At 34.9% G+C, this 26,223-nt stretch overlaps 1 protein-coding gene across 1 annotated transcript in view; it reads right to left on the reverse strand.

Annotated features, from left to right (window-relative positions):
- The window catches only part of USP45 (ubiquitin specific peptidase 45), an 83,093-nt gene that overhangs the window by 31,528 nt on the left and 25,342 nt on the right, over positions 1–26,223 (reverse strand). Inside the window, exons 6-8 of the mRNA XM_044676580.1 lie at positions 13,098–13,246; positions 12,394–12,489; positions 10,298–10,428 (exon numbers count right to left, since the gene is read on the reverse strand). Coding sequence (XP_044532515.1) covers positions 10,298–10,428; positions 12,394–12,489; positions 13,098–13,246 — 376 coding nt within the window. The remainder of the gene's footprint in view (positions 1–10,297; positions 10,429–12,393; positions 12,490–13,097; positions 13,247–26,223) is intronic.

Genomic DNA, 26,223 nt, shown 5'->3' on the forward strand with positions numbered 1-26,223 from the left:
TGTTTATAGTTTCCCTCTTTATATTCAAGTCGTTCACCCATTCTGAATTTATCTTGGTGTAGGGTATGAGATGTTGATCTAGACCTAATCTTTCCCATATTGTTTTCCAAATTTCCCAGCAGTTTTTGTCAAATAGTGGATTCATGTCCCAAAAGTTGGGCTCTTTGGGTTTATCATACACTGTCTTGCTGATGTCATTTATCCCATACAAATGATTTTTTAATAATCCAATCTGGTGATCTTTTCTCAGTTCTCATCCTTCTTACTTATGTGACACTAGGGATCAAACCTCACTTCTTAGACTCTCTTTTGTGTTTTTGTAACATCATTCTCTCTGGTGTTCTCATAGCTGTTTGGCACTTCTTTCCAGTTACTTCTGTTGGTTCATTATCCATACTATACCTTCTAATTGTGGGCACTCCCCAAAATTCTTAGTTGTTCTTTTTTTCCCTTTCTATATACTCTCTCAGTAATAACTGTTATAATGATCCTGGTGATATAAGGAACTGAAGCTCTGTGTGTGTGTGTGTGTGTGTGTGTGTGTGTGTGTGTGTGTGTGTGTGTGTGTGTGTGTGTGAGAGAGAGAGAGAGAGAGAGAGAGAGAGAGATACCTAAGTGTAACATTTAAGTTGTGATAGTGAAACACAAAGGGCCCACAAGATAGCTGTATTGAATCTGCTAAACTCAACTTCAGAATAACAGTGTCCCAGAATAGCCAGCCAAATGGAGAATTTGTGAATGGAACTGTACAGATACTTCCAACTGACTAATCTGGCCTAGTAGGATAACGCTAGAGTTTGACTGCAGATTATATCTTGCTATGAATGTTACTATTCTCCTTTCCCTCAAATGTCCCAGGGATACAATCACTAAGGCTCAATATAAAGTTGACACTAATCTAGGTAAGTTCAAAGATTTAATGTGCTTCAGACTTAGGGGGGGAGCAGGATAAATAACTGGGAAGGAGGGAAAAAGGAAGTTCTTGATCTAAGCTAATGCTGACAAAGATGGTACTTGAATTGAAGGCTATCAGGATTATCAGTTGTCAATTGATAATTGCCAGTTGCCAGCCTGGCAGGGCCAGACTAGTTCACCCAAATTAGGTTATTTGCTGAAGGATATTGTTGTTTCTTCTTGGAGTATGAATCAGGAACAGGTTACTGTGTTAGTTAAAATCACCTGGGGTTCTATTTGGAAGGATTGAACCTCAATATAGTGTTTGACAAACTTCTGTGGACCTGTGGGGGTCCTTAAAACTACATTTCTCGTGGTCCAACGGGTTTCATGGGTTTCCTGTTTTGGATGACGTATTAAAGGTGAGGGGCTGTTTTAAGTAGGGGGGAGTGACTTGGAACTGTCTCTTTAGTTACCGGAGCCGGCGGAGAGAGGAAAGGTAAATGGCGGAGGTGAGGTTGGAATAGGTTTTTCTTACAGGCGCGTGGTCGGTTTATCTCTATCAGCATGGCTTTTATTAAAATACTATTCTTCCTTTTGATCTCGGCCCTCATCATTTTTAATCATAACATTACTCAGTATAAAGGTATCATAGGATCAGGGGCTGTGAGATTGTTCAGTGGAGTTTGCTGGTAATTCAAGTTGACCTAAGGCCTACCCTCACCACCACCACAAACATCGCACTACCCCAATCTCAGATTGAGACCTTGTCTCGGTTCAAATCCTCCCTTTTATACCTGAGCATCAACTGATTTGGTATTAGCCAGCCCCTTTCCAGGCTCAGTCCATTCCATGTTCTAATCAGGTAACTGTCCATCATCTTGCTTTCCATATTGCTTTGCAAAATATCATTACATAACTTCATCAACTTCCTTGGCTTTAACTATCATCTCTATGAAGAAGACTCATATTATCATCAGTCTTAGTCTTTCCTATGGGGTTCCATCCTCTATCACTAATTGTTATTTCAAACTAGATGTCATGAAGATATCTTAAATCCCCAAATCCAAAACTCACCTTTTCCCTCAAATTCACCATTTTCAAACTTCCCCATTTCTGAAGATAACCATCATCCTTCTAGTCTCCCAGTTTTAGAAATTCACATCATCCTGGATTCTTCACCCCACATAATGAATCAGTTGCCAAATCCTTGATATTTCTGCCCTCACATTTACTCTTCTCTCTACTCAAACAGCTTCCATTTTAGTTCAGGTCCTCATCACCTCTTTCTAGATTACTGCCATGGCCTTTTACTACCTTAACTCTCTCACCCCTCCAGTCTATCCTATAACAACACACTTGCCAAAATACTTTTCCTTAAGTACATATCTGACCACTTTCTCACCTAGGCAATCAATTCTAAGGGCTTTCTATTGCCTCTGGAATAAAAAAAAATACTCTGTTTAGTTTGTAAAGTCTAAACAAACTGACCCCAATCCATCTATCTAGTGTCACTCAATATTATTACCTCTCTTGCATTTTTCAATCTAGGCAAATTGGGCTTCTATTGCTTACATAGAGAGCACTCCATCTTCCTACTCTTATATTTGTGAGCTGCCACATCCTATATGCCTATAACATTTTGCCTCCACCTTATTAATACCCCTCTTTTCTTTTAGGATGCAGATTAAACACTGTCTTCTGCATGAAATATTCTTGCTCTCCCCAACTACTAGTGCTTTTCCTCCCAAAATACTTTTTATTTGTATTTATTCATTTTATATTTATGTTGTATGCTTTTATATGTGTATTTGTTGTCTTCCCCATTAGAATATAAGGTCTATAAGTTTGTTTCATTCTTTGAACTTCTCTGGCACATAATAAGTTCATTGTACTTTCTGACTGACTGACATGAATGGAATAATATGTGCAATATACAAATAACAACTATCCCAAGATGTTCCCTGACACAAAGCATTGCTATTTTAACACCAATATTCTTCTAGTGGTGCTGTTTGGCTTCAAATAATAGCATATTTAATACAAAATGGAATCCCATAGGATTATAAGATCATAGGAGGCAGTGTAGCATAGTGGATAAGGCAACAGACCCAGAGTCAGGAAGACTTGGGTTCAAATCCTGCCTTAGACATTTAGTATGTGATATTGAAAAAATGCAATACTAGGAAAATCACTTAACTTCTCTGTGCTTCAGTTACTTTATGAGATTTGGAATGATTTCTGATGTCCCTTTCAGCTATTCACTCACAAACATGTGATCCTCTGAAGAATCAAAATTATAGGTGACATGAAGAGTATTGGAGGGATACAGGGTTGGCCATGAAGCTATGCTATGGAATAACAAACAGAAAGTCCAAATGTTGTACTAGGATCCATGGAACGAAAAACATGCTACAGAAAAGACCTTTGACATTGTAAAAGGGAATTATTTGTTCTCTATGAGTTTACACTTGTGAAAGGGAATCCTTTATTACTTAGAGAACTCACAAGTCATGTCAAGATCTCTTTATTATCTCTGATAATGACAGTTTAGTTGATAAGGAAATAAGGCCGGGACACAGGAGTTGTCTTTTACCTCAAGCTTCCAGCTCTGGCTCCAGGAGCATGGAGTTTATCACATATATTTCAAGACTCATTTCACACAAAAGAACCCCCCCAAAACCTTGCAGATGTGCAGAAGTTACAAATTATGTCACATCAAAACGCAAAACATTGGCTTCAGAAAAGACCAAGGCCAAGGCTGAATTTTGACTGGGTTCTTATCAGGAAGCCAAGTTGGGGAGTATCCCCCGGTCAAATTGCCCCTGCTAAGATTTTGGCCTCGGCTATACCAGGCAGCAGCATTCCTGGTCAAAGGGGAACGGTGTTAACCCTTTAAATTCAGGTTTGCTAGGAACTTAAAGCTTTTCAATAAGGCCACAATACTTTTCAATAAGAAATCACAAGGATCACAAAAGGGGTCAAAAGAGGAGTCTCAGATTTTTATCTATTCTCTTATTGGCTTCCCACAAAGTCACTTACTTAGAGAGCTCCACCCTTTTAACTCAGTCCCCAATCTTGTGAATCCTATTCACACCCTCAGAAAGCTCAATCAGCCAGGAATCTGTGAACCCTTTTGATGAGTATTCACCCCTCCAGATGGTGAGAACTGGTTCCCACAAACATTGGCCCCTGGGCAGTACTAGACAATTTGGAAACTGATTGGCCCCTGTGAAAAGGGTAAGAGACAAGAACCCACTATAAAAGGCCCTGAATTTCTGGGGCTAGAGGAGGAAGTTGACTCCAAGGTCAGCTCAAGGAAGAAAGTTGCCCTCAAGAATCACCTTTCGCTCTAGTCATTGTCTTGACCTGCCTCACAGAGGGAACTTAAGTGAGTGGATAGCTGGCTTTCCCTTCCTGGCTTCTGGAAAGAGTTTAATTCCTATTGAAGGTCAACAAGTCCTGGCTGAGTTGAGCACCAGAGAAATATTTAATTAGATAGGCTAATGTCTTCTCTACCCTTTTGTATTTCTCTGCTTTCACTCTTTCCACCTCTTTTGTAAATAAAAGCTATTAAAGTTATTTCAACTTTGAGCAATAATACTTTGAATTGGCAGCCACCACTATTATTTATAATCTTCATATATTTTAGCCAAACCATTAAAATTTAATCCTTATAACACAAAGATTTCTATGAAGAATTTATGGAAAGACATGAACACAGATGGCAAGGTATCGATGAGTTATAAATTTATATAATCAGAGGGAAAACCCACACTAATGAGATAAATAAGCAACTAAAATATAATGATATACTACTACCTTTCCACGTACTGGATTAAGTTATAATTTTAACTATAAGTGAATAAATGCTTTCTTAGTGCTTCTTTCACATTGTGATTTTTTTTCTTTTTTTAAATTTAGAATATTTTTCCATGGTTCCATGATTCATGATTCCTCCCTCCTTCTTACTTCCCCCTTCCCAAAGCTAACAAGCAGTTCCACTGGGTTATACATATATCATTGTTCAAAACCTACTTCCACGTTATTCATATTTGTAGTAGAGCAATCTTTTAATATCAAAACTCCAATCATATCCCCAACGAACCACATGATCGATCATAAGTTTTTCTTCTGCATTTCTGCTCTCACAGCTCTTTCTCTGGATGTAGATAGCGTTCTTTCTCATAAGTCCCTCAGAACTGTCCTGGATCATTGCATTGCTGCTAGTAGAGAAGTCCATTACATTCAGTTGTGTCACAGTGTATCAGTTTCTGTGTACAAGGTTCTTCTGATTCTGTTCCTTTCACTATGCATCAATTCCTGGAGGTTTTTCCAGTTCACATGGAATTCCTCCAGTTCATTATTCCTAGTACAATACTATTCCATCATTATCAGATACCACAATTTGTTTAGCCATTCCTCAAACGATCACATTCTGATTTAAACGACACTATTAGTGTTATAGCTTAAGAACCTACTCTTGTATAACCCAGTGGAACTGCTGGTCAGCTCTGGAAATGGGGAGGGAAAAGGAGAGAGAAAGAAAATGAATCATGGAAACATGGAAAAATATTTTTTAAAAAAATAAAAATTTAAAATGCAAAAAAAAAAAAAAAAAAGAACCTACCCTTCTTAGATTAGACCCTTCCTTTAAATATGAGCTCTATTAAGTTCTCTCCTGTTTTTTTATTTTCTATAGGCTAATTATACTTTGGGATTAAATACACAATTTCACTTATAGCCTTCCTTCAAAGTTATTTCATTTTCTTTCTTCATACAGATTTAAAAAAACAACACAAAAAACCAAGACTCGGGCTTATTTGGATTCTTTTGCCACTTCTGTGGTTTTACTGTATGATCATATACGCTCTTTTGTAAACCTCCATACTACCTCATTCAAAGTTTTGCATGACTTGGGTTCTAAGTAAATATTTACCCAAACATTTTCTTTCTAAGATTCTTTAGGTTGTTTTTCCCGTCAATATACATCCACTTCCTAGAATTGAGATATTATTGACTTCAAAGTGTTTAGCCTATCCAAATCTCTATAATGTGCAAGAAACTCAATTAAGAGGCTTTAAGAACTGAAAGCCTGAAACTATTTGTCTTTTTATAACCCTCACTTCCAGAAATAATGCATGAGATGTATTTATATTTGAATCTATACTTAATACGTTTTTAAGGAAAATTAGCTATTATAACATTTGAAAATTTTTTGAGTAGCCATCAATTGTCAGTATCATAAAGTAGAAAGCATAGGAATCTGGAGCCACAGGTCCTGAGTGTGAATCCTAGTTCTGATATTCATTCAACCTATATGGGCCTCTCATTCTCTTTATCTGTAAATTGTGGTGACCTGACTGGGATAGCCCTGAAGGTTCCTTCTAACTTCATATTTTTGATGATTTAGCATTTAGCACAGTGTCTGGCATACAGTAAGGACTTAATATATGCTTGATGACTGACAGTCAACTTTAACTGTGCCTCTTATATAGCTAAAGTCATTCAAGTGTAATAAAATAAAACATGTATATATCTTTTAGTATGGAAAATTTGGTCAGTCATAAAGTCTCCACAGAAGTCAGAAGTCTGTGGTCTTAATATCCAAAACAGTGGAAAACAAACAGAAGGGCCCTGTAGCTATGTTCACAATCTGGCTCCACAAACACTTGACAGCTGCAACACTAACAAAATTAACAGTGGATGAATTAGTACCAGGCAACAAACAGTTGTTAGGAGAAGAATTACCCTTTTCTTTTTCCCTTTCAAAAGTTACTTTATATTTCTTGTCCATTTAATTCAGCATGAGCTACAAAGATGCACTTTAGAAACATGTAAAAAATTAAGTGCTACATATAGGACAGAAAAATATGTCCTGTATCAACCTAACACTATAAATATTCAATTAAAGTTATGAGGAAGAGATATGAACTGTTTATCTTGTTACCAATTAAGTGTACTTTTGCCTACTATTTCAAATGCTGCTTTCTACTTGCCCTGTTTTTTTTCCAAAGCATTTAACATACTAAATTTTGGCTGGTGCAGAAATGCAAGCAAGAAATGATATTGATAGCAAGAAATATAAAAATCAAGTGGTCTTGCTATGTTTGATATGGCCTATTAAAGATCTAAACTAAATCTTTTCTATTTTTATCATTAAATAATGAAATAGTGTTCAAAATTGTTGAGGAAAATGACAGTGCCTTATTACAAAATCACCTGCTTCCTTTTCCATGAAGAATTTAAGGTAATAATGGTTCCTATACTCAATGAGACACTCCATGATGTTCTTTGTTTTGCATCTGTAACACCATTTGAGCTAGAGATGATAACTTTTTTCCACCTAAGTAAATAAATATAGTATCTTAATCCTAGAAAATAACAATTTTGGTTTCCTATTGCTTATAGATTCTCTGGTAGAAATAGGTAAAAATATCTAAGCCTCCACAACAAACAAAAAAGCTACAGGTTTTATTACCTTACAAATATTACTACAATTTGTTAAAGCCTTACAATTTCATGAGGTTATTACAATGCAAGCTGAGGTTATATTAGGAGTCAAAGTTTCAATTCATTTAGGTTCTCTCTTGAAAGCAAAAATAAAACATACACATACAGATTTAAAAGCAGTTTTTCTGCTCTTTCAATCAAACCACAACTAATTTACTGAGCATATAATAATAAATATTTATGTTTACATAATACTCTAAAGTTGACAAAACCAATACTTGATTATCTCAGCCTTGTGAAACAGAGTGCAGTTATACTTATCTCCATTTTTCAGTGAAGATACTGAAGTAAGTGACCCATCCAGGTCATGCAGTTATTAAGTGGCAGGGCTGGAATTCAAATCTAAACCCTGTACTCATTTCAGACCATGTTGTTTTCTACAGTGTACTAGGTGCTTATAGGGTAAGAAGGTAAGATATAGTCTCTTAAAAAAAAAATTTTTTTTTGTTGCTTTTGCTTTTTACACCACAGCCACACTTTTTATCCAATGAAAAAACTATTTCCCCGTTAAAAAGAAAAAACTAATTAAGCAATTATCTAACAAGTAGGACATATACCATTCTATCTATGAAGTCACCAACCTTTCTCCAAATATGAAGGAAGTGTGTTTCATCATCTGTTCTTCACAATACCAATCTTTCAAGGAAATTAAAAAAACAAAAACAAAAACATGTGGGGCATGGAAAATGGAGGACTAAGAAAGGAATGGCAGGGCTCTGCCATAGTTTCCAAATTGGTGTAGACCAACTGAGGATCTGGGGCAATGGTCGGCAACCTTTTTGGCCGTGAGAGCCATAAATGCCTGCCGAAGGAGGAGAATGGAGGAGGAAGGCACTGGAATATGGGGGGGGGGGGGGGGTTGAAGGGCCCCTGTTCAGTTGGGAGGTGGAGCCAGATACCTTGCCAACCCCTGATCTGGAGAAAGATTTTAGAGAATTGTATGGAAGAAGAGATAAGCACAGCTGAGTTGCTTAAATAATGGCTGAAAAACTTCGTAGCCAAAAGCTCTTTTTCATAAGTTGTTTACCCCATTTCCTCTCATAAAAGTGCAGTGCCTTTGGGGGCAGGAAGATATAGAGAACACTGGGCCTGGAATCAGGAAGACCTGAATACAAATCCAGCCTCAGACACTTACTATGTGACCCCAGGCAGACACCTAATCCTGTTTCCTCATCTGAGAAATTGCCAGTATTGTGGCAAGAAAACTCCAAGTAGGGCCAAGAAGAGCTGGTCACAAATGAAACAAATGCCAAATACTGTGCTAAGTACTGGGGATACAATAAAAGGCAAGCTCTCAAAGGTCTCACAGTCTAATAGGGAAGACAACATGCATACAATGACACAAAAACAAGATATACAGAGAATACAATGGAGATAATCACAGAAGGAAGGAGCTAGCATAAGGGGATCTGGAAATGCACTTTGTAGAAGGAAGGATTTAACTAGGACTTAAAGGATGCCAGGGAAGTCAGAAAATGGAAATGAGAAAGGAGAGTTCCAGGTACCAGGGATAGCTACTGAAAATGTCCAGAGAAAAGAAATGTGGGACAAACATCCAAAAAGCCAGTATCACTACATCAAAGGAAAGAAAGATGGTGTAAGATGAAGGAAAAGATAGGAAGTTCTAAGGCATTTGAAGACCATTTGTTTAAGTTCTCACTCCTAAAATCAGACACAACCTGGTTTTTCAGGCTTTTCTTTTAAAATTGCTGAAAGAGCAAAATTCAAATGTGAACAGCTGAAAGGAATGAAGTGGGATGGGAGATCTAGAAATCTTCTGGAGCACTACTTTACTTTTCTTTTTTAAAAAATGAACTTTTAAAAATCTCTTCTGTAATCAATTATTTCAAGTATCTTTCCTATTTCCCCTTCTATAGAGCCATTCCATATGATAGTATTTTTCTGAGAGGAAAAAAAACCCAGCACAATTGACTGACATACTGGAAAAGTACAAAAACACAAAATGCTATATATAACACCTATAGATCTCCCACCACCAAAAAGGTGGGTAGGTGTGTCTTCAAATACCTCTTCATCCTAGTCTTACCTATTAACAATTTTGTTATGTTCATTATTAATCCTTTGGTTTCTGGATCTTTTCATTTAAATTATAGTAACTGGGTATCACGTACTCTTGGCTCCGATTACTTCACTCTGCATCAGTTCATATAGATCTTTTCATGCTTCTCATGACACACATCATTTCTTACAGCATAGTAATATTCCATTACATTCATGTACCATAATTTGTTTAGCCATTCCTCAGTTGATGGGCACCTACTTTGTCCCCAATTATTTGCTATCACAAAAAGTATCATTACAAATATTTTGGTGTATATGGGGACTTTCTTATCAATGCCTTCCTAGAGTAAGTTCAGTAATAGAGACTCTCATTCAAAGATTTGGTGTATTTTGGGGATTTTATCCAAATTCATTAAAAGTGCCAAATTAGCTTAATTTGGGATCAAAATAAATACAACTTCATACACATTAAATTTAGATCTAAAATTTTAACTTTTGTGTATTTATGCAATTGATCCAATTTCACATTTTAATCATTTTTATTCTAAAGAGTAATATGATTACTAGAAATTTCAACTGGGTTTCCTTAAATTATTTGTATTCTTAAAGTCACAGGAGTTATTTTAATGTATTCCTTTGTGCCTCAGTTTCCTTATCTGTAAAACAAAGGAGCTGAATTAAATTATATTTAAGGTCCCTTTTAGCTCTAAAAGGCCGATTCCAGAATTTTAAAGAATTTTACACACTAAGTATTAACAGCAATATAACTGTGTGAAGGGGTCATTTAAACTAAATAACATATGTGCTCTGAAATACTTTTTGTAGTATCAGATGCATGGATATTTATTTTAAAGATAACTGTACCTACTTCTGACAAAGCTGGTTAAAGAGGACTTTAGGAGAAAGTGGTCCTTTTCCAGGCTCCTTCATGCTGTGAAGGAAGAGGAACATAGCTGAAGTCAGAGTTCCAGGACTTGACAGGTTCACCACTAGTGGATCCTATAAAAAGGAATTTAATTTTCTATCAGTAATATAAATATCCTAACAATGAACATCCTAAAGAAATGTTACGCTGGTTGGTTTACGCTTACACAGGTTTAATTTAAACTACTACACTTAAAACTATACTAAGACTTTTGGAACACTTGGTATTTATTTTTTTAAACCCTTACTTCATCTTAGAAAGAATAATGTGTATTGGTTCCAAAGCAAAAGAGCAGTAAGGTCTAGAAAATGAGGGCTCCCTTCTCTAGGCCTGGCTCTCAATCCACTGAGCCATTCAGCGGCCTCTAATTTTGTATTTAATGATTTTCTCAGTAAACTGTTTCCAGAATAAATTATCACTAGGGCTGAACTTGTTCAAAAGTCAGGATATCATTTGGAGTATAGAGGGGGTGAGGTGGAAAGCAAGAAAAAAGTTTAGAGCAATTTTTTAATGTGACTTTGAAAATGTATCCATGTGGCTTTAGGGAATTACAGTTATTAATAACACTTTCTGTCTTTAGTAATATTGTCCAAAAATCCATTGCCAGATTAATATCAGAAAGGGGAAATTATATTTCTTTATAGTTTTTGTATGTCAAAAAGGCTTTCTGCCTGAGTAATGACTACATCAACTGATAGCTATTCCTACAATTCTTGAAAACACATTTTTACATATAGGCCATTCCTCTACATTCATTAAAAACTTTGAAGTCCACGGGGTAAAAACCCTAACCCAGGGGTTGGCAAAGTATGGCTCTTTCTGCAGGAGCCATAAAGTCAATTTTTTTTCAGGAGCTGTTACAGGAGCGCACACTATGAGCACTGTACAGCTCTCACGAAATTACATTTTAAAAAATGTGGCGTTTATGGCTTTCATGGCCAAAAACGTTGCCAACCCCTGCCCTAACCCATAAATTTGAAAGTAAAAATAAGTATGCTGCTTTAAATAAGGGCTATTTATAAACAGGTGGAGACTGTTACTTCCATAGAAGTAAAATACTAGAATGTAAACTTTATTTCAAACAACAGTGATAACAGGTAATTTATTCTACATCTCCCAAATAAATAAATATATCTCAGCTCAAATAAATAGTAGGGTCTGTAAAGAGCAATCCACTACTGAATTGTATCTGAATTTACTACAGGCTTTTTGAAAATTACTTTTATTTACAATGCAAAATAAAAAATAAAATTTCAAGTATTCATCATAGTATAGCTAGGTGACAATAACCTGACGATGATGGGCTCAGGAGGCTCAGAAATCTATTAGTCCAATATTATAAGCACTATACTTGAAAGGGGTTGTAGAGAAGAGGCCTGGAATTATACAGAGAAAAAAAAATCTTTTCTTCTCAAAATTAAGGAATATTTTAGAAAGGATATCACTTAAGGCAAGATCAAACTGTGTATATCTTATATTAAAATTAAACTTCTTATTATTACATAAATAAAATATTATTATAATACAACAAAACAAATATAAAATATATATGCAAACACAGAAATATAAATACACCCAACAATAAATATATAAATAGCAAACATGCACGAATATCTAAAATAAGTATATAAAATTATAATAAATAAATATAAAAGAGATTCACTTAAGGTGATGATATTGTCAGGAACAATACTCATTTGTAAATTATGTTTTGTTTGAAAAAAATTAGTCATACTATTTATATGTATATACACATACTTCACTTGCATGGTATTCATTCATAAGATATTATGTTCTAATTTCAAGATGTTTGAGTTTTAACATCCCAAACTGACATGCTTTGACAGAAATTTTAAGCATTTTCTATGTTTTGTTTGCAAAAAAATTTTTATCAACAACAAAAAATATTTAAAATTTTTGAAGCTCAAACTTTTTTAAAATTTAAAATGATTTCTAACCATTGTCTCCTATCCCAGGTATGGAATTCTGAAGATGGTTCATTTTTTACAACTATGATTTACACAGATATTTTTACTTACCAACTGAGGGTCTGAAGTATGAAAAATTTTTAACTTTGTCCCCTTCTCCTTGACTTCATACATCAATTCATTGAGCATGTGCGTCTGTGCCAAATTCTAAAAGAAAGAAAATTAAAGCTGTCTCCTTTAACAAACAGATCACTAACTTACATGTACATACAATTATTTAATTTGTAAATTTTGATTGAAACTATTGGCCTGGTAACTGCCTGAATAAAAAGTATTATTTTAGCAATAACTAGAAAAAGTAACCAACTTCAACATGAAATGGATTTCAGTCAATAACATTTCCCCTAATTTAAGTATTAGTGCACCTAAAAATCCCTTATGAAAAGAAATCTCAGAGTCTGTCCTCCATGTAAAATATCCTCACTCAGCTATATCTGAGCAAAGAATACTAAAATAACGTGCTATTACCAAGAAAATTCATTTATACAAGATCTATTAAGTCTGAACTTAAAACAGAATTGGCACTGTTAAGAATTTGAAAACTGAAATAGTTATGGCTACTCTAATGTGAAAAGCTTGTGTTTGTTAACATACATTTATGATGAATATTTCTTTTATTATGACTAGAATGAGCTTAGTTGCTTTTCTTTTCCCATTTCAAGAACAGACCATTTCCCAAAGGAATAAAATATTAAAATATTTCTAACATATTTAAAATCAAATTAAAATTACAATTTTTAATGTTTATATCTTACCTGCATGACAGCATTAAAAAAGCAAGTGTTCCCTAAGTTATTAATTCCTTTCACAGAAGCTGGTAAACTATTGATTTGGCATTTTCCTTTCCATATTTCACCTGCTTCACATTTTTCTTCACAAAGCCTTATTACTTTGGAAAATGAACCTATAAGTATAAGCAAAACCCACAAATTATATAAGATACATGCAATAAAATAAGAAAAACTATTAAACTGAATATGCAGCTCATAAAAGGGAAGCATGTATGGTGAATCCATGAAAATAACTCACATGAAGAAAACTATTAAACCACATAAGATGGTATGTAACCAAGGATAAAATAATGTGGTACCCTATAGCATAGTATCTGGCACATAGTAAGCACTTAACAAATGCTTGTTAATTTGACTTAATAAGTGCTTTCTGATTGTTTGATTGGTAGATTCCTACTCCCCCTCCTTTGTAAAATCTAGAATTAAATTTATTTTTAAAAAATTGTTTCTTTTTATATTCTTATCCCTTACTACTCCTACAACTGAACAATTTTTAAAAAGAAAAAAGAAAATCCCATGCATAGTTGAACAAAACAAATTCCCACATTGGCCATATCCAAAAATGCATCTCTCATTCTGCATTTAAGTCTATCGCTTCTCGGACAAGAGATGGGCAGTATGCTTCATCTTCTTTCCTCTAGACTCCGATCGGTATATCTATGCAAGAATCATGTAAAGAAAACTCAAAGTTGTTTTTTTCCCCCATATTGTAAATTGTATAAGTTTTTTTCCTAGTTCTGCTCACTTTGTTATTCATCAGTTCACAGACATTGCCCTAATTCCCTCTGATGGAATCCATTTCATGCTTACTTATAGCACATTAATTCATATTGATATTCATATATCATATTCATTCTCCAAAAGGGGAATTTAAATTTTGCTGTAATGTACATTTTGTTGAAAGATAATTTGTGATTCTAAAAATACACTTCCAAATTGGCCAAGACCAAGGACACAGAAAAAATGAAACTGAAAAATAAACTAAAAATTTTAAAAGAACTTTCTTGGAACTTAAAACTATTTCCTGCGAGATCCTCCTGCCCCCAATCTCATATCACTGATATGCCTTCTGTTACTATTTCTTCTCTTCTTTCTCTACTGATTTTTCTTCTATCTAATATTTTCTATTATCTAATACTCCTTTGCCACATCTTCCTCCAGATCACAATCTCTAACCATAGGTGCCCCATAAGGTTCTGTCCTGTGCCCTCTTCTCTTCTCCTATACTACTTCACTTGATGACCGTGTCAGCTCCTGTAGATTTAATTACCAACTCTCTTCTGAGGATTCTCAAATCTACCTATCCTGCCCCAATTGTTTTGCTTACCTCCAATCTTGCATCTCCAACTGCCTTCAAACTGAACGTCCAATATATTAAACTCAACATGTCCAAAACAGAACGCATTATCTTTTCCCCTAAACCCTTTTTCCTCTCCTATCTTCCCTGTTATGGTCAAGAGCAACACTATCCTAGTTAATCAGATTAGCATCTTGGAAGTCATTCTTGAATCTTCACTATCTCTCATCCTCCAAATCAATCTGTTGCCAAGGTCTATTGGTTTTATCTTTGTAAAACCTCTGGAATATGTTCCTTCTGACACTGCCACCACTATGGTGCAGGCCCTCATTACTTCATGCCTGGACTATTGCCAATAACCTACTGGTTAGGTTTGCCTGACTCTCCCCACTCCAATCTATCCTGTTTGGACACTAAAGGAATTTCCCTAAAACATAGGTCCCACAATGTCAACCCCCGCTTCCCCTCACCCCACCCCAATTAACTCCAGTGGTTCCCTATCACCTCCATAGTCAATGGCAAGATCCTGTTTGGCATTCAAAGTCCTTTATAACCAAGCCCCCTCCTACCTTTCCAATCTTATAATCTTATCTTAACCTTCTCTAACATCCCAGCTATATATCCTTTGATCCAGTAGCACCAGCTTCCTTGCTGTTTCATCAATAAAATAATCCATCTCTTTGATCCAGGTATTTTCTCTGGCCATCCTTCAGGTCTGGAATGCTCTCCCTATCTCTGCCCACTGGCTACCTGAACTTCCTTTAAGTTTCAACTAAAATCCCATCTTCTATAGAAAGCCTTTCCTTAATTATTTCCTCAATTTTAGTACCTGCTCTTTCATAATTATTTCCTACTTATCCTATGTAGAGCATGTTTTTATATATTTCTTTGTTGTCTCCCCAGTTAGACTGTGAGCTCCTGAATAGCAGGTTTTGTCTTTTGTCTCTTGTATCCCCAGCATTAGCACAGTGCATGGCATATTCTACATGGGGGCTTCCTTTTGTCACAGGACTCTTAGATCTTTTCCTGCTGTAAACTCTGTTTAAAGTCCCCCCTTCAAGCTAGGCTATGGTAGCTAATCTCTAATCTTCCCTTTAGAAAGATTTTTCTGTGCATTGAAGTTGAGGGAAAGAGGACAGTAGAAGAGTGTGATCCAATGTCCATCTTCCTATCATTTATACCAATAGCACCTGACTCAGTTTCATCACAGAAGATTAGACTATTGAGTAGCTCCCTATTTAACCTAATTATTCTTGATAACTAGGTGCTAAATATTGCTTCATAATAATGTTGCTTCATACTTAGCCTTAAGAAGGGTGGGGATGGTATGGTGCAACAACCCTTACAGTAAACAAAAATATTCTAAGGGAAAGGTATCGAATTTTAATGCAACACCATTCTTCTAAATCCTTGAATTTACAAAATAGAAAACTCCCAGAGAGTTAATAAAGCTTGTCAAAAATGACAGAATTTTCACTTAATTCTTATTGACAATGAAGATAAACTTCAGTAAGCTCAGCCTATGGATCCCTGATCTCATAAATGCTCAATAAATGTAAAACTGAATTGAATCTTCAATGTCTAATCTGTTCCACTAATCTCTTTTTCTGTTTTTAAATAGTCAAGAATAGTGATATTACTGCTTTATAATAACAATTTGAGATCTAGAAGTTCTAGAGTGGTCATCTAGTCCATCTCTTTCAATTTAAACAAAGTCGGACCCCATCACCACAACCATATCTTATGTACAGAAAAAAAAGTCCCTGTCTACTTTGGTAGGCAACTAACATTTGTGACAGTGTTTATCCAAAAAGTGTTTCATGATTTAATTATTATGAAATCATGCTTAGATTTATATGACTGCTAATAAAGTGTGCCTTTCTGACTCATATTTTTAATACCTCACTGAATAAGTCTTAATTGTTACAGAATAACATTTATATCTTGTTATAGAAACTGAAATAAAATTAACTGGTGAAGGGGGCAGCTGGGTAGCTCAGTGGATTGAGAGCCAGGCCTAGAGACAGGAGGTCCTAGGTTCAAATCTGGCCTCAGACACTTCGCAGCTGTGTGACCCTGGGCAAGTCACTTGACCCCCATTGCCTACCCTTACCAATCTTCCACCTATAAGTCAATACACAGAAGTTAAGGGTTTAAAATTAAAAAAAAAAAAAATTAACTGGTGAAGAAGTTGTCTATATATTTTGATAGTCTGAGCTCTTAAAAAATTTTCTCTACTTATACATGTGGAAATAATTAGAAGCATAAAATACCAGAAGAGCATATTTTCCTAGCAAAGATAAAATAGAAATAAATCTATATATAGCAAATAAAAATAAACTTTCCATAAACAAAAAGTATTTCCAGTTATATTCCTTGGCTGATATTTTTATATATTTATATAACACTACCATACTGTAACAGTCTAAATATCACCAAATAAATAATCTTAATTGATAATGATGAGATTACTCAGTAGTGGTGATCTGTAAGTTATTATCCATTTTAGGAACTTTTCTAAAAGAAAGTTCTGGAAACTTTCCATGTCATGCATAAAATGAATTACTTAAAATTAAAATATGCAAATAATTTGTGGACTAGTGTACTATAGTTGTGTACATGAGTGTTCAAAAACATCTGGGTTAGCATCTTACTGTAAACAATGTTCACCGGACCATCTGGACAAAACTGCAGGCAAAAAAAAGCATAAACATATGGAAAAGCAGATTTTTCCCTTCCCTTTAGCAGTATGGGATGACAAATGTCAAACCTAGATAAGTGCACGCTTCACTGTGCGATGCTTTGCAGCACCACCTGGCTCTCCATGCACAGCCACCATATATGGACAGCATTGCCACAGTGGACCTTATCTTCAGGGCAAACTCAATAAAACCATTTTATTTCATGGTTAAGTAGCAACTTCACACAAGTAACGAGAGTCTATTTACTGAATTTTAGAGGAAGAGAAAATACAAATATACAAATCCCAATAAAATGTAAGATTTGAAATCATATTTTTTATTTAATATCATGTATTGCAGTCAGAAACAACTATAAGGTTTTCTTGTTTGAATGAAATGTTTTCTATAAGTGGCATATTTTTAAAATGATTCTTAGCAGAATGATTTACTATTTATGTTCTCAGAATAAAACTGCTCCAATATCTACAAAAACTACTTCACTTAAGAAGCCTATATTTGCCATGTTTTTCAAATATGTTATTTTACAAAGCACACTATATTCCAAGGCTTATGTTTTACAACTGAAGTAAAAGTAATTAATATATAATAGACAGTACCAGAACTATAAGTCTTCAAATAGATAATGCCAAGTCTTAAAGTCTCCTGGGTGAAAACCAACTATATGGCATAATATCTTAAGAGCTACTCAACTAGTATCTATCATTTTATTCAACATATACATACACATCAATTTTTATGATCTCGGTATAAAGATTATCAATTTATTAGAATATGGCTGAGGTAGCCTTAAAGTAGGTCTTGTTTAATAAAAAACACAATCATTTACAATAAAAAATAGCTACTATCTTATTAGAGTATAACTGTCGTATTTTTTGTTGTTATTCAGTCATTTCAGTTGTGTCCAGTTCTTTGTTACCTCATTTCAGGTTTTCTTGGAAAAGAAACTGGAGTAGTTTGCCATTTCCTTCTCCAACTCATCTGACAGATGTGAAAACCAAGGCAAACACTGGTTAAGGGCCTTGCCCAGGGTCACGCAGCTACTACATATCTAAGGCCACTTTGTACTCGGAAAGATGAGTCTTTTTCTATCCAGTGTACCACCTAGCTGCCCAACTTTTTTCCTCCTGGTTCAATTTTATTATAAAAAAATCTAATATAGTAACTATATTCCTTTTTTTTTTTTTTTAACTCTTAACTTCTGTGTATTGGCTCCTTGGTGGAAGAGTGGTAAGGGTGGGCAATGGGGGTCAAGTGACTTGCCCAGGGTCACACAGCTGGGAAGTGTCTGAGGCCGGATTTGAACCTAGGACCTCCAGTCTCTAGGCCTAACTCTCAATCCACTGAGCTACCCAGGTGCCCCATAACTATACTTCTTAAAGAGAAAATTACTCAATTTAAATAATCACAAGAATAATTCTTTCTATTTCTGGCATCAGCAATATAATTTAAAAGAAAAGACTGTCTTGTCAATAAATGGACTGAACAATCATACTCAATTTTACCTTTAATTTCTTTGACACAATTCCTATTTTTAATAGATATACAAATAGATATAGCTAATACACATAAATACACACATACATATATAGTATGCATACACACATACATAAATAAGATCGGAAGTTATTTATATTATCTTTCAAATTTTGAAAGAGAGATATTCTTGAATGTCACTAAGAGCATAATATACATAACACATTCAGTTTAATTTCAGGAGTGTAAAAACATTCTTAAAAATTAATAAATCCTCAAATTACTATTAATAAATTTTTTTAAAACCCTTTACCATCTTAGAATCAATACTAAGTGTTATTTCCAAGAAAGAAGAGTGATAAGTGCTAGAGACAATTGGGGTTAAGTGACCTCTCAAGGGTCACACAGCTACGAAGTGTCTGAGGCTACATTTGAACCCAAGACCTCCCATCTCCAAGCCTCCTATCCACTGAGCCAGTCATCTAGTTGCCCCTTCAAAATATTCTTCTGAAATTACTACTCAAAATTTGAAGATTCTTAACTATGGTTAAGAAATGGTAGAGGTTACCTAGTCTAAGTTCCTCATTTTATAGGTGAGAGAAGTGGGGCCCATAATGGATTTAAGTTGCTTTAACCCTGCAAAAATACTATCAAGTCAGCAAGAAATTACTACATTGTGCCCCCCAGATGTAGACTCTAAATGATCACTCTATTAAAATATTAATAATATGGAAATAGGTCTTGATCAATGATACATGTAAAACCCAGATGAATTCCTCATTGGCTACAGGAAGAGGGAGAGAAGAGGGGAGGGAAAGAATACAAATCATGTAATCATGAAAAAATACCCTAAATTAATCAATTAAATAAACCCAAGAAACAAACAAATAAATATCTTTGAAATGTAAAAAAAAATAAGAGGATCTGGGGGAAAAAAAGCAAAATAAATAATATTTAAAAATAAATTGCCCCCCATTCCTCAATGATCACAATACGAACTATTCTTTTTTATGAGAGAGGAAGCATAGAATGAATGCAGCATTAATTAGAGAACTAAGTTAGAATCCTAGTTTTGACATTTACTAGCTATAACAAGGTACAGGCAAATTAACCTCTGAAGCCTAGTTCCTTATCTATAATAAGGATAATAATACTTGCCCTCTATCACACAATGCCTTTGTGAAGAAAGCATGTTGTAAATTGTAGAACATTATATAAGTGAATTATTATCTTAAAAATAATTCTGGCTTTTGGATAGAAATTTTACACTAATAATCATAAAGAATTCACTTTCTTAAAGCTCCTAGAGTGAAGAGACAAAAAAAATCTTTCTAAATTTAAATATTAAAAAATAATTTATGATAGTTCTACAAAATGGATGTGAAAAAGCTATATAAAATGCCATATCAAGTATTATATCTATATAAGATAGTGAAAAATGTAAATCAAAATGAGGAAAATTATTGATATACATCATTTATTAACTCTTACTTTTCCAGTTTATAGTATTTCTGTAATTAATCTTTAAATCCATAGCTATCAAAAAAAAGTATACAGACACTAGACTTTGAACTAATTAGGACTAAAATTGATGAGTTTAGTCAGTTGAGGGCCAGACTATTATGTAAAAATTTCTGTACTCTTTAAATATTTCAATACTATAAGGCAATTGAGTACAGAACTATAAGCCTTCAAATGGATAATGTCAAGTCATAAAAGCCTCCTGGGTAGAAACCAACTTTGCTGCCTAATGTCTGAAGAGCTATTCGACTAATATCTAGATAACTTTATTCAACATGTACATATCAATTTTTATGATCCATACTATAAGGCAATATAAGACAAACTGTCTGAAGTACCTGAAAAGAACCTGGAATTATTTTCTGAACCACCATGTTAGCTTATTTTAGTTAGGACAATCCACAAAACAATCTACTGTACTTTACATGATGCTGCCACATTCAATTAACCACAGGCCTATATCATTTCACAGGCAGGACAATACCCTTTCCCTATATACACATATGCTTAATTGCCCAGACATTACTTTAGAATGAGTAAACAGTAAGAAACAGGAGGATGAGGTGGAAGAGTGGATTTACAAGCCCTGCTACTTCTGTCATCAGTGATTCTATATAGTTTATCTTACCTCTCTAGACTTCAATTTCTTCCTCTTCAAAGGAAGGAATAGGCCAAGTTACTTATGGAATACTTCTTTTAGTTCTAAATTTATGCTCTCATTTTGCACAAAACAGGTTAGTCAATTACTTCTAAATACAAGGCAAATCTAAGATACTTTTTATCTACATAAAAACTGTCAACAATGAAGCATCTCTTTAGTGCACTATTGTAGTAAATAAATGGGCTGCTCCAAATTAGATTTAAATTCAAGATAGCAAACTTTAGGATCACCCTGTTAAAAATAAAGTGGGATTTATTTGCATTTTTAAAAATGCAAGAGCCAAAAGGGAAAGTTAATATCTGCTTATTACTAGAAAACATGAAATGCAAACATCATTACCTCAACATAATTTTTTCACATAATGCTCATGTAGTGCTTACAAAGGAACCAATGTAATTTTTAATATGAATTTGAATATAACATGAATATAATTTTTGCCTCATTTTTCTTATAGAAATTTCTAAATGCCTCTCCCAAGAAAGAATTCTTGTTTTTGTGTGTATTCCACATATTTCCCTAGGTAGATTTTTTTCTTTAAAAGTTAATGCTGGGTAAAACAAATTCTAGGATCAGATGTGAAATTCACACAGCTGCAAGCATTCTTTTGGGAACCCAGCATTGGGGGCTCATCTCAATTGCTTAATGCAATTACCTAAATCAGTCATGTAGCATTAATGTAATTTGCACATATTTTTCAGCTTAAGAGAAGTTGAATTTTTGAGAAACTGAGTAAGAAGTGGGGATCTTGTTGCCACATTATACTAGTATGAAATCATTTTTGCTTTTTGTAAAAATCCTCTAATTGTATCAACCATACTTTAAAAAAAATGCAATTTAAATTGATTTTAAAATGTACTTTAAAAAATAGGCAATTTAACACAAAAGTGCTAACAAATAGATGCCTATAAACTTTATAATGCACTCTTTGAAAGACTATGTCATTAATACTGCATTATACACATGACATTTTTTCATCATGAAAATTAATATTTATATAAATAACTCATAACAACTAGTACTCCATTTAGAAAAAAGAAAATACAATTCTGAGGCCAATGAGATGGCAAAAAAAAAAAAAAACAACCTATGGGTTTATTTTCTATCCACTGTATACCCTAGCTGCCCTGCTCAATATATTTATAAAAAAAAATTTAACAGCATTCCAATTTAGAAATAGCTAGCAAAAAAAACCTAACAAAATTATTATGTATATTTTAACTTCAGATTTAATTAGCATTAAAGAGACAAAAGTCAGCAACAGTAATAGAGCTGAGAAAAGTGTGTTCAAGTCTTGATTCTGACAGACACTGATTTGTACACATGGAGGGAATTTCTTCAACCAATAAAGTTATTGGTTCCAGTCCAAAGAATTAATACTTAAAAGAACAAGAAAAGTATTACTATTTTTATTTTTAATACCTTTACATTCCGTCTTAGAATCAATACTAGGTATTGGTTCAGGCAGAAGAGTGGTAAGGTAAGGGCTAGGCAATGGGGGTTAAGTGACTTGCCCAGGGTCACACAGCTAGGAAGTATCTAAGATCAGATCTGAACTCAAGACCTCCCGTCTTTGGCCTGGTTCTCAATCCACTGAAGCACCCAGCTGTCCTCCAAAAAATTATTTTAAACTACTAAGCAGCACTGGACTGGAGCTCCTAGTGGTGAAAATTTAGAATAAGAGAAGTTCCTTTTCCCACTGCTCAGAAGGGTGTGATATTGAGTGATTAGAGGTACATATGATGTAATACATAAAACACTTAAGTAAGAGTCTGAAAACCTAGACATTCCTATTCATAATTTTATAGCATTGTACTGCTATTAAAAGGGTCAAATTTTTATTGCACCATATTATTGGTACTCCATGAAGTATTACTCTGACACATCATTGTGGCACAGAGGTGACCCAAAGTTCTCAAAGGTAATCCGGGTAGAATACAAGAATCCTATAGCAAGATTTCAAGTACAGGTCAAATGATAGATTATATGTCTGTCAGTTGAGGTCTGGTCTAGTTAATTTTGGATATGCTTATCACTAAAATGGCTAAAAGAGTTCTCTCAGAAGTCATTTACTTACATAAAGGTGTTGAAGGGCTACAATCCATCCAAATCATAAGAATAATTTTTGTCACAAACTTTCTCATACTTTTTTTAGATCATGGGTTAGACTCAATGGCCACTGAGGTCCAACTCAAATTCTGGGATTCTCTGATCTTAAGTCTAGTGAATATGTTTATAGCAATGGATGTTTCCTGAAATCATCCAAGACTATACACCAAGCTTGTTTTTGAAGAGGTTATGTTTAACATGTAAAAAAAAATGTTGAAATAATGCTTATCACTTGCACAATTATCTATCTCTTCAGTAAAAAGAGTACTAGAATTTTAAATAGCAAGTAATTATTGAACACCTATTATATGTCTGGCTCTATGTAACACAGTTTAAGATATAGATCCTGTCTTTAAGAACTATACAATCTCAATGGAAAGATATGGCATATACATACAATGTAGTTAAAAAATAATGCAAGGTAAAAAATTATAAAACGTCAATATGAGGAATATTGGCATTATCATTAAAGTTCTGAAAAGGAAGAAGTAAGGGTAGATAAGAAGTCTATTGTAATCCAGGAAGCAGGCTCAAGCTGAATCTTTACTTGGGAGGATTTGCAAAAACAAGAGAAGAGGGCATGCCAGGCACAGTGAAAATAATTTTAAAAAGTAGAGAGGTAGGAATTAGTCTATAATTTTCAGAACAATAATGGTGGTCACTCTAGTTACAATGTCATCAGGTTGGAAAGTGAAGGAAGATAAGGTGGGTAGCTTGAGAATCACATATTTCCTTCCTTTAAGCTCCCATATTTTTTTCAAATTTGAAAAAAATGTTAAAATAATGTTTAACACTTGCACAATGCATAGATTATCTATCTCTTCAGAAAAATAGAGTACTTGAGTTTTAAATAGCAAGTAATTATTGAGCACCTGTTACATGTCTGTAAGTGCCACCAAACTTAATACTAATAATTCAGGCTCTTGTCATAGTTGTACTTTATTACTTCAATGGATATAGGATCAGCCAAATGCGAGTATTCATTCCAGAGGGGCAGATCTCAACCCATTTGTGTCTTTCTATTCTTTTACGTCTTTCTATAAATACTTCATGGAGGGCAGAGAAGTCGTTAAAAAAATATGCTCCTAACATTATGTAGGTACTAATGTAGCACATTGGCTGTACATCTATTACCCCTTGTTCTCACTACATTGCCAGACCATCTCTTTTACTTCATCTACACAATTCTTCACTCTTAACATGTTGTGGTCTATTTTACCTTATGTCTCTCCATTGCTTTTTGAGCTAAACTTTTTTGATTAATGACCAAAGTATTGTAATTAGAAACAAGAAAATACTTTATACATAATGACCGCAATAATGCAAGGTCAATTAAGTGACACAGTGTTTACAGCGCCAGGTCTGGAGTCAGGAAGACTCATCTTTCTGAATTCAAATACAGTCTTAAAATTTAACTGGTTCTGAGGTTCCGGGTTAAGATGGCGGCAGAGTAAAAAGCAGCTCTTAACCTCTCCTGACTGAAACACACAAAACTCCTCAAGGGGACATAAAAACAAGTCCAGACGAACGGAGGAACCCCACAACAGGGTGCAGCGTGGAAGGTACGTGGAATTGGGACATTTCCATGCTATAAAGGGGTGAAACAGCTCTCACTAAATCGCGGGCTGAGCAACCACCCCACCCCCACAACCTCCACACACACCACCTATAGCGCCGAAGCCAGTTAAAAAGAAATAGAGCAAGTTTGGGGCACCCATCAAGCCATTGGCAGCTACAGGGCCTGTTCCTGAGAGCAGCAAGATTTGGGACCCCAATAAGCCAAAGAACGCACCCGAAATTTGAGTGCGGGAGAGCGTAGGCGCGGCGGAGGCGTGGGTGGAGGCAGACCCTGAGTGGGGAACCAGTGCAGACGGGTATACGACTGTGGAAGCAGCACCCTGAGACTTGTAAAGGAACCTCCAGTAGAGGATCAAGCAAGAGGGTCCACCAGGGAGCTTGACCTTGGAAAAAACCAGAACTCAGACCTCAGAAGCCAAAAGACCGCGGCGAGGATAAAGCTGAGAAGCTACTGGGCTAATGATGGCTACCCAGACTCAGGAAGTTCAGAAGAGAAAGCTAAACAACAAGAAAAAGAAGTCTTTAACACTTGACAACTTTTACACAGAGAAAATTCAGACAACCGAGCAAACAGAGGAGGAGAACAAACAAGCATCCGGACCCTCCTCAAATAAGGAAAACGGGTCACAAGCTATGGAAGAGTTCAAAACTGAGATTCGGAGGAAGATGGAAGAGATCTGGCAAGAAAATAACAGTTTAAAAGGTAGAATCTTGCAACTGGAAAGTGAGGCTCAGAAATCAAATGAACTGATAAGCAAATTGAACACCAGAAATGACCATATTGAAAAGGAAAACCAAAAGATTATAGCCAAAAACCAGTCCCTAAAGGCTAGAATCGAGGAATTAGAAGCTAATGATCTCTCAAGACAACAAGAACAAATAAAACAAATTCAAAAGACTGAAAAAATAGAAGGAAATATGAAATATCTCAATGAGAGAGTGACAGACCGAGAAAACCGGTCTAGAAGAGACAATTTGAGAATAATTGGTCTTCCAGAAAAACCAGAAATTAATAGAAACCTGGACTCCGTACTAAAAGAAATTATTCAGCAAAACTGCCCTGAAGTCCTACAACAAGAGGGCAATATAGACATCGAAAGGATTCATAGAACACCCACTACATTCGATCCAGAGAAGAAAACAGTTAGAAATATTATTGCCAAATTCAAAAGCTTTCAAGCAAAAGAAAAAATCTTACAAGAAGCCAGAAAGAGACAATTCAAATATCAAGGAACACCAATCAGGATCACACAGGATCTGGCAGCCTCCACACTAAAAGACCGTAAGGCTTGGAATACAATATTCAGAAAGGCAAGAGAGCTGGGCCTGCAACCACGGATCAACTACCCATCAAAATTGACTATATATTTCCAGGGGAAAGTATGGGCATTCAACAAAATTGAAGAATTCCTAGTATTTGCACAGAAAAGACCAGGACTAAATGGAAAGTTTGATATCCAACCACAAAAATCGAGAGAAACATGAAAAGGTAAATAAGAAACAGAGGGGAAAGAAAGAAAACTTATAATTTTTAAATTTGCCTTTCTAAGGGCCTCAGTAACATCTAATTATATGTATTCCTATGTAGAGAAATGTTATGTATAATTCTCTGTAGTGAACTCTATTCACTATTATAGTATCCACTACTATAGTAATCAGAAGAATAATTCACAGGGTGAGGGTGGAACACTAAATAATCTAAGATGACATGGGGGATGGGAAAGAGGGGGTGAATAGCAGGGGACACCAAGA

Source organism: Gracilinanus agilis, chromosome 4 (genome assembly GCF_016433145.1).
Source record: "Gracilinanus agilis isolate LMUSP501 chromosome 4, AgileGrace, whole genome shotgun sequence".
In the NCBI taxonomy this organism is placed as follows: Eukaryota; Metazoa; Chordata; class Mammalia; order Didelphimorphia; family Didelphidae; genus Gracilinanus; species Gracilinanus agilis.